This window comes from Hyposmocoma kahamanoa, unplaced genomic scaffold (genome assembly GCF_003589595.1).
Source record: "Hyposmocoma kahamanoa isolate Upper Pololo Valley unplaced genomic scaffold, ASM358959v1 88, whole genome shotgun sequence".
NCBI lineage: Eukaryota > Metazoa > Arthropoda > Insecta > Lepidoptera > Cosmopterigidae > Hyposmocoma > Hyposmocoma kahamanoa.
In genome coordinates this window covers 22,008,835-22,019,332 of record NW_020654466.1, presented here as the reverse complement: position 1 = coordinate 22,019,332, position 10,498 = coordinate 22,008,835, and the positions used below count along the sequence as shown (strand labels likewise).

Here is a 10,498-nt window from a genome sequence, read left to right as displayed (position 1 = left end):
TTGTCTGACGTATTTTTACACTCATTTACCGCACATTTCGTCATTTTTAGCTAAAATTCTTGAGCTGTTCGCGGTGCAAGTTGACCTTGACACTGACGGCCCGCCCGCTCGTGTAGGCCCTTTGGGAGCGCTTCAATTTGCCTCACTTAGCGTGTGCGGACTAGGTTTCTATGCGTTATTATTCGCTATTATATAACATTTTTATTTTGTAGAAAGCGTTTATTGAAACCAGATACAAATTAATACTGCCCTCCACACGAAAAGAGGCACAACATTTTTATCAAAATTTAGTTATACATATACATTTTTTTATGATATCAAGTGACAGGACGAACAAGCCGTGCGCCTGGTGTTAAGCGACACGTTTGTCCGTAACAGTTGCAGTGCCACTTAGAGCTTAAATTCGCAAAGATCTGAGGGACACTGTCACTGCGCCTGTCACCCTGAGACATAAGTTGACAAGGCCCATGTGCCTGTAATTTCACCAGCACCCTTACCCTTCAAAACCGGAACGCAATATTGCTCGCATTACTGCTTTTCGGCTGAAATAGGTAAGGTGGCAGTACTTCCCTGAACGAACTCTTTCACAAGAAGCTCTACTGCTATTAATAAATCTTTTATAAAGTTTATGTATGATTATGAATAAAAAATGTATTCAAATTAATGGCATTACAGACATTACTTAATTCGTTGTGATTATAAAGGCCTTTCAGGATTCATCTTCGTGTGCAAGTTTTCATTTAATACACACAGTGAAGCATCACACTATAAATACTATCTCCGAGAACTAACCCTGTGTTAAATTGTTGAAATAAGGGGGGCTACTCTCGATCTCCGTCCGAAACAATTACTGTCAAATAAATAATATTCGACAAAATGAAAAGACAAGTATCCAGTATGAAGCTTCATTTGCATCACGCATCTATTTATTTGGTCAAGTATTGCTTATTTGGCAGTAAGAAACAAAACCACAATCGAAGGATTACAATTCACTTGAAAGTAATGAAACCATTGAAAATAATTTGGACGTAGATTATTACATTTTTTTTCCATCCTCTAATCAAAATAGAAAAAAGAAATACGCCATACAGACGACAACTTCCTGGGCGAGCCTTTCGTAAATCTATTTCACTCTATTTTTTCTCAATAACTCTATATATATGTAAAAGATACGGGTTTTCACCTCAGACTGTGTCACAGTTAACACAATTTTGCAACGTTTACCTTCGAAATTCGATTAAGTTATTGATAAAACTAATCTTGAAGTCATGTTTGTGATGAAATTTGTTCAATTGAAGTTTCAAGTCAGCGAAAAACATCGAGTATATAACCAGAAATAGAGACGAAATAAGGGGGACCCTTTTAACTCTCGTTTGCGCTGAAATCACAAATTAGTAAACTGAATTAGTACAGCGCCAACAACTGACCTGTGTGTTTACGTCACCGTATATTACAAAAATATTCCGTATTTATTGTAATAAAGATAATATCTCTAACAATGGAGGCTGATCCAATCGGTGGTGTGGGAAAAACAATAAAACATCTAATTACAAAACAAACGGAATCACATTTCATCGGTAATTAAATATGTAATTTTGCAATTTTCGTCCAGGCTCAAGTTAAAATGGTCGATTTGAAATGAAACAATTGACGATCCCCTTCAAATATTTCCAATTCAGGCAGGCCAATCGGAGCGCAGTTGTCCAGTAATGATTTGGCAGAATAGTTTTCAAACAAATTAAATGACATCGTCTCTATTTCTGGTTATATACTCGATGTCGAAAAATAACATAAAAATTACCAGTAATTAATTATTTATAAAATTGTGCCATCCCTAACGATTTATCGATTAGAAGGGAGAGATCACAAACGTTTGAGTTCGAGAAGTAAACTTCAGAATCGGAAATAGATGCTAGATGAGATATGATGTACTAAATGAATATAAAATATAATTTTCTTTTCATCTATCATTACCTAAAATCTAGCAGTAAATTAACAAAATTCAAAAATGTTATTACTTTATTCACTTGAATCATACGTATCAATATAAACTTTATTATAAATGGCCAGGTAAATATTTTACATGACCCAATTACCTATTTACTTATTCAAGTTCCAATTAGGCGAGGAGGCTAGGAGCAAGCCTTAATAATGAGCATTGAATAAATGTTCTTTTGGTATGTCATCATTGGTGGCCTAGCAACGTCTTGTTATTAAATATTCTACGTCGAATTTATCTAGAGCATAGATAAAATATGAATTTAATTGAATGACAAAACGTGGTGCGAAGCAGAAATTTTCAAATAAAGGGCATATAGGAAAAATATGCTCTATTGTCAATTACTAGACATGGAATTTATATTCGGGTGCATTGGGATATCCGAAGATTGCCGAGAGACGTTAAGTTAAGGCTTATATAAAATGTGTCACTTACCGTCAGTGGGAAGTGTAAGCCAGAACTGCGACTTCAGCTTATACCAGAGGCCAGGCGGGATCTTCAAGCGATTTTGCTTATTCAGTGAGGCGGACAGGATTTTGGCGGCGTCCACGAGAAGGGAAGCCCGCCATGACGCGGCGTATATAAGTCGCATGGAGGATTGAGCTGCGGTGGAACATAGCATCGGGAAGAGGGTCTGGTGGCGACGGAGATTGTAGAAAGATATTCCTGAAAAGGTACACAATTATCAGTTGCGAAGCTTTTGAAGATGGTTAGCCGATATAGATCTAACGGAATTAACTCCCGGGTAGTGTTACCATTTCAAAATTTCAATAGTCCGGACAAAAAGCCTGAATATTTCGGACTTTTTAGTAACAAAATAAAATAGAAAATCTCTTTATAACGCGGCAGCAGAGACGGACAAGTGCTCGGGAACAAAATGTTTACTTCGGTATTACAAGGTGGTTATTTTACGTTTTATTCTTTACTCTATGCCGAAAATTCCGGAAAATGACAAATTCGGACAGAAGATCAAGAAGCCGACCATGTCCGGATAAATGATATAACCATATTCTCGAGATACGTTATGCAGCAAATGTTGCAATGTAAAACGTTTTTACAACGTCAATTTCTAACCTAACGTACAACAATGAAGGAAAATTCGTTATGAAACCTGCTTGTACCAGCAGGAAAACTTTGAAATAACGTGTGAAGTCCGCGCCCAGTACTGAGACGCATAATGGTTTGGTGATATGATTCGAACTGTGGACTTCTCAATTTAGGAGCAATGGTTCTCCCACTAGGCTATCACCGCTCTTGTTTTCTGGCACATGTTATTACTATTATATATTGAGATCTCTTTAATAACGTCGACAAAAGAGTCGTTAATACAAGGATATTATGTTAATAAAACAAACCAATCGTCCGCGTTTACGTCTGCTGTGATAATAACGGAAATACATTTATATCTTTTTTTTATAATATCAAGTGACGGGACGAACAAGTCGTGCGCCTGATGGTAAGGTACACGCCTGTCCATAACAGTTGCAGTGCCACTCAGAACTTGAAACCGCAAAGACTGCGCCCGTAACTCTGAGACGCATCACAAGTCCATTGCGTCTGTAATTTCACCAGCACCCTTACCCTTCAAAACTGGAATACAGTAATGCCAACATTACTGCTTGGCGGCAGAAATAGGTAAGGTGGGCGTAATGTCTAATCTAGTTTTTACATAAAGTACACAGAACAAGAAGCACCAGGACTAAATTTCTTAAGTCAAAATATATGTATTCGAAGAAAATAAAAATATCTTAATTAACGTATTATGTAATCGCACCACGTAATTGTTGTTTCATTTATAATTAACTAAATATAATTTTAAATTGACCGACTCGACCTCTAATCGATGACTTGCGTCATTATTTACTACATCCCGATTGCTTATCTAGCACAGCAGTTGTAGTGTCGGGAACGGATAGACTACGGGTTACCTAGAGCGTATGTTACTAAGGTTGTATACTTTTGCTTTTTTTTAATTGAATTAGGCGCTTCTTCGTAAAATTTTCAATCGTTTATATTTTTTTAACTAATGTAGATAAGAAGCGTGAAGGTAGCAATTATTGGTAATATATACTTCTGGAAAATCTGCTCCTTTCACGCTGAACAAAGTGGCGACCAGCCATCCTGACGTCAGAATGGCTGGTCAATTTTTTTTTTGGTTTCTCAGAATATATCAAAGGTAGCAATTATTTAGAAAAGGTAGCAAATAGATAGCAATTCTTGAATATACACTCAGTGCCAGATGCGACAGGCGACCAGCCATCCTGACGGTCACAACACAGTGCCACTGCCATGTGTTTCCACTTTTTTATTATAAAAATGAACTGTTGTTAGCTATAATGTAACTTTTGTCTAGTGGCGGAGTCACCACACTTATCGACGCTGAATTGACCTGAGCCCTTTAAGTCAGTCAAATAATCTTTATTTTATAGGTAAGTAAATTATTGTTAAATGCCCATGAGCAAGAAACTGTAAGGAGTTTGCTCTTTGTAAATAAAGGTTTTAACTATAGTTTTAAATCTCGTGACTGGCAAAATATCAACCGGAATCTTGTTATAGAAACTTACTGCCGTCCACTAACTAAAACGCGGCTAAGGGCAGTGTATATATTGACCCTAAAATGAATTAGTAACTTTGTTTAGACGAGTTTCAAGAACTGTCAGTTTATTCAGAACAGTCAGTTTATTCTTAACTGCCTCCGTGGCCGAACGTTTACCATGCCGGACTGCCACGCAGAGGCCCCAGGTGTGTGTGTCCATGGCACCCGCGACACTGGGTTTCCCTAGTGCAGGGCTATGTTGAGTGTGTGCGTTATTATTATTATTACTCATATTAATGTTATGCCAATGTCAGTCACTATTTTTCACAAAAATAAAAATGCTATTCTTCGTAACATAAATTACATTTTCATAAATATAGTGACGCTAGTGTAAGATGTTAATTTCTTTTGAACTTCTATTTCAAAGACAAAGGGGCTCAGATTGTAAACAAGTCCTAGAAAAAGCTTTATGTAATAAGGACGAAAAAGAGGTTGAGTTTCGCTTCAGCAAGCAAATAAGAGTTTTCTTCGCCTTTATTACATAAAGCTCCAGCTGATTCAACGTCGATAACTTAGTGTGGTGATTCCCTTAATGGGTATTAAGAAGAAGTATTGAATAGCCCTGAATTGTAACTTCCGGGAGACACAGACAACGGCAGATTATTCTATTCATCATTTGCTATACGCATAATAAAAGAAAGTCAATGACATAAATATCGAGTGTTGCGAAATTTCTAGTAGGGGGAACGGTGGGGGCGGAACTCAACTGTTAAGTTCCTGCGTACACTCATTAATGTATCCCACAGTAATATTGTCGCTAGCGACAGCGTAAAATGTTTGAATATAAAATGTTTCTTCGTCTTGTGACCCCGCTAGGGGTTCTGTACAATTTGTCATTCAAAATATAACTATATATAAGAGGCACAGTTTCCATCAGTTATAACGATGAATGCAGACAGATAACAATTTTGTTCCATCTCTTGTAAAAGTGTAAAAGACGCGATGAAATATCAATTTTGAGGGTCACGGTGATTGCAGTACTCTGTCGTGGATCAGAAATGTCTAATGAATGGGGTAAAAAACGTTGCAGAAATGCAGGACAGTCCATGTTGAAAATAGTAGTGAGGAGCCGGCAAACAGATGAATCGTTTCAAAGAATTGTGGTGACGTAAATATGGGCCTGATAAGGCACAAAGCAATGGAGAAGGCTATGGAAACGTGTTACACAGTATCATAAATGAGGAGTCATATCACAGCAAACAAAAATGGTGAAATTACAGGCACGTGGGACTTGTCAACTAATGTCTCAGGGGGCACCCGACGGGCGAGCGCAGTGGTAGTGCCCCTCAGATCTTTGCAATTTAAAGCTCTGAGTGGCACTGGAACTGTTATAGACAGGCGTGTAGTTTATCATCACGCGCACGACTTGTTCGTCCCGTCACTAGATGATTATATAAAAAAAGGAGAGGAGATTGCTCGAAACAGATGATCGATGGAGCCCAAGAGTTCTCGGGTGGCGCCGCGTACCGGAAGACGCAGAGTGGGCAAATTACACAAGGTGGATGCGAGCAGTACAAGGCCTGTTGAGGTCGAAATAGCGCTGGTATGAAGACTAGCAAAGCAGGACAGGGTACGATATTATTGGTGCCAGCTTTTTTTTCTCCTTCCGAAACAAAATTGCTGTGAAATAAGTAATACTCGAGCAAATCAAAATTATGAAGCTTGAATCGCATCCTGCGTCTTTTAATTTCGTCGAGTTTCACTTATTTGAGATGTCGGACGGAGAACGGGTGTAGACTCCCAGAGACGGTACTTTAATTAAAAAAGATGGGAGATATTTAATAACTTCATGGTTACCTTGAGCTTGTCTGTTGATGTAGAACTCCAGCGTCCCGCGCCACATGTCCACTCTAACACCAATGATGCTTCCGCGACAGAACCCGGGCGAATCTTTGGCAACGGTGGAGTTATGTCTCACGGCTCCGGTGTACGAGAGGCCGTAGGACTCTTTGTCTTGCCCGAGGAGCGATATGAACTGGAACTGGGAGTCGGAGATGTTCACCTTGTTCGTGCCGAGGCCGATCATCTGGAAGTAAAGAGGTTGGTTAGGTCAGTCAGCCGTGGGCTGTGATCTGCAAAGTGACTGAAAGTTTGGTTTGTCTGAAAAAACAAATATACGCGATTTAGTCACTTTCTGATAAGCGATTTCAATAATAGTTGGCTTAAAGATGAAGTTCAAACGAAAATAAAATGGTTATGGTGACCAAGAGCTGATCCGATGGTGGAAATGGCATACGAGACGAACTCCTCAACTACAGCAGAGTAAAGAGGCTAGGACCCCCATTCAGAACTCTTCGATATTTTAACCGGCTATTCAGAACATTCCGAATTAAACGTTCGATTCGGATCCGGATACGATATCGTTATCCAACAGCGTTTACGGAGTTAGTCGGTGAAATAGATTATAAGAAAAATGAAGATCCTTTTATATACATTTTTAAGACTTTAAAGGCCTAAAGCATAGTAATGCATTAGTGTTGCATTAAAATACTACATTAATAAAATTGAACAAAGTCCAGACTTTATTTAAAATAATAAGAGATTTCCAAATGCTTGCTTGCCTGCTTTGTGACAATACGACGTTCGGTAACTTTTATTCGATAACTGTCATTGACATACAAATAAATGGACGACGGGTCTAATACAAAAACCACGAAAAAAATGTCCCAAGTCAACCTATTTAAACGTAGTGACATGTAAAGGAATATGAAAAAGCTAAAACGTTGAATTTAAATTGTAATGTCATCGCAGTACTGCCTAATTTTGCTTGCTTCGCTGTCAGTCGAACAAACGAAGACTAAAGCGTGAATGACGCTCTGTATACCATTTTAACGCCCTATAAGTTCGGACACTTTTTAGCGCGGACCCGACGCCCATATAATTGTAAGTCAATGACAACTGTGTTCTGAATAACGTTTGTAGCCTTTGCCGGTCGAGAAGGTCGAGTAATCCGTACGGGTGAGACCTCATTTCGGTTCGGTTTCGAATACGACAGTTTGACGTTCAATTCGGGTGTTGTAAATAAAAAATGAAAAGAATTCTACGACAACTGAGTTATCGTAAGGTAAGTCGACCCCTGGGGCAGCAACTAGTACTGCCGTCCACTAACCAAACCGCGGTTAATGACAAATTATCTTTTAAAAACAGTTCCCTTGCTCGTAAAGCTGATGTAATTCCACCGGTTTTAAATATGTAAAGCGGGTCATAAAAAACGCGTGTGTTACCAAAGCAAATAGTTAAGTTATAGTCCATACAAATTCCATAACAGTATTATTTGCCATTTCAAATATGGAACTGATCGCCGCCGCACGACTCCAGCTAGTGAGCAGCGCGCTGTTGCTATTCAAATTTCGAACAAATCGCCGCGCGGCGCCAGTCAGTAGGCAGCGGCAGCGCTAGCGCGCTGTTAAAATGGCGGGAAAGCAACAGTGTGCATTCACAGATTGAGTTTATTTAAAAAAAAAAAAAACAGTTTATTTGGTAATTTAAAAACTTGGCTGCATGCTCTAGCGTCTTTGCCAACATTTTCACGCAGCCACGGTGGAAAATAATCCTCGCGCCATTTTTCTCAAATTTTCTTTTCTTTGTACTTGTATTGTGAATATCTAAAAATGACAACTTTCAATAATGAAGATGAGCAATATATAAAATGTTTTTTTTCTGTTTCCTCGCAAATGTGTTAAAAAACGTCGTACGATATACGTGCGTATTGGTTATAACCATCTTTACGCACTAATATCGTAATGTACTATTTTATGATTTTTTAGTGTGTTTGGACTCGACAGATTCGTTTTGACGTAGACTTCCATATGAGTTTCAGTTATCGTTGAGGATATTGCGATAACGAACTCCGTGACAACTGGTGCTTTTTTTAATAAAAAGTTATAATTAATTGTTATCGTGTGAGAACGGCAATATAAGACAAATGCGAACAAATAAGCTACAAACAAAACAAATTGTCGTTAAGAGGAAATCCATACGTCATGCTTATGAATGTAATTAATTAGGGTGACAAAGAGCATATAAGTCAAAAGTACATAAAGATGACCGAAAACACTGGACCGTTCTTATCACAAGCGGCAAATTTAATATAAACCTCTTGACCCTATACTAACATTGAAGTGAGCTTTTCATAATATGACTAATTAAGTATTGTACCCAATTAGTTATCACAGTAAGCATTAATTTATATTGTCTACGGACTGATAACAATAGATCACTAAATTACCGAAATGGAAACTCATAATCCGATGGTAGTTACGCATAATTGCACTATCCGCGACGAAATGTAATTGTAACACATTCCATTAAAAAAAAATGTATTTAATGAGAAGCGTGAATTCTACAAATTGAGAAGTGTGTGGAATCCCTGAGGGCTCTTTGTAAAATATTAACAACAACGCAGGACTATATTACTGCAAATAACAACTTTTGTTTCATAACTTTTAATTAATAAAATTAGTCAGGTTTTACTTTCGCACAAAAATAAAAATTAGACCGCTCTAAACGGTGAAAGCTCTATGTGGTAGCAAACGAATGCGTCCGCCAACTTAATTTTTAAGAATGATACACGCGGATGGCGTTACTAAACACTACCAAATACAGATCCAAAAAGTGTCAGATAGTACCACTAAAACTTAAAAGATTATTTTTGGTAAATTTATTACATATTGTAACAAGTCATGGAACAAAAGTTTTGTTGTTTATAATGTTAGTAATATCATTGAAAGTTATCGGTGTGGTAATTTGCACAGGTTGATTTTGGTATATTTAATGTTGGGTGGTTTTAATTAGTTTAACCAGTTACGTGTGAGCCAACAAGTAGTGCTGCGAAGATCTTGTATAGGTACATGTTTTGGTTAGGTAGTTATTTTGGCTTATATGCTCAGATTCTATTAAATGTTTTCTTAATGTATTGTTTTTCTATTGGGGCCGATATGTTCAATAATAGGCAAAATTACCTAAATAATAAAGAGTTAAAAAAACATTGTATTTTATTTTTAATTATTCCAGGAGATTCGTGGAACGTATTATTTCCATTTTAGATAAATATACTTTGAATAAACCGCTCTTTTTTTTAGAACGATTATTTAAGTTAAGGAAAAGGCATTCTCTGCTTATAAGAGTTATAAGGAACTTGAGGGATTCATGTCTTGACACATTGTCTATTGTTTAACATATATTGTTGTCTGCAAGATAGGTTAAGGAAATGTTCAGATATATTCATTGAGAAAGAAATATGTTTTGTTAAATACAACTTCCTGTATTCGCTTAAATGTCCATTTGAAAATTATTGTTTTTATCGGAAATCTATTGCTAATATATCATTTTTGTCATAATCTGTTATGTTTTTAAATAAAAACAATATTATGTGATAATTCTGCTTTAATGTACACAGGGTAAAGTATGCGAGACATTGTTTTATTTTTAAAGTAAGTAATACTGCTTTTAAAGGCTTGTAAAAAGCAGCCTCATCGGGCAAGTTAACCGACCAAATGTAAAAGAAAAACAATAGTACATTTAATTAATACACAATTTTTATAATGTCGATCAATCGAAAGGGTCCATTATAAGATTTAATAGAATATAATTTTATTTAAAAGCAGAAAAAAAGTAACACAGTACATTGACTTACAATTATATGGACGTCGGGTCCGCGCTAAAAAGTGTCCGCACTTGTAAGGCGCTAAAATCGTATACAGAGCGCGACACTCCGCTTTAGTCTTCATTTGTTCTACTGACAGCGCGATACTGCGATGACATAACAATTTAAATTTCGAATAGGTTGACTTGGGACATTTTTTTCGTGGTTTTTGTATTAGACCCGTCGTCCATTTATTTGTAAGTCAATGACACAGTATCTTATATTAAAGGAACATCATTATCAACCGGCTAAAAAAAAA

The 10,498-nt window shown here is 37.1% G+C and overlaps 1 protein-coding gene across 3 annotated transcripts in view; it reads right to left on the bottom strand.

Moving 5' to 3' along the window:
* Positions 1 to 10,498, bottom strand: part of LOC113236053 (SPRY domain-containing SOCS box protein 3) — a 25,036-nt gene that overhangs the window by 11,813 nt on the left and 2,725 nt on the right. For all 3 annotated transcript variants that reach the window (XM_026472046.1, XM_026472045.1, XM_026472044.1), the window contains 2 exons: positions 6,393 to 6,621; positions 2,435 to 2,665 (listed from right to left, as the gene is read on the bottom strand). In XM_026472046.1, the coding sequence (XP_026327831.1) occupies positions 2,435 to 2,665; positions 6,393 to 6,621 (460 nt within the window). The remainder of the gene's footprint in view (positions 1 to 2,434; positions 2,666 to 6,392; positions 6,622 to 10,498) is intronic.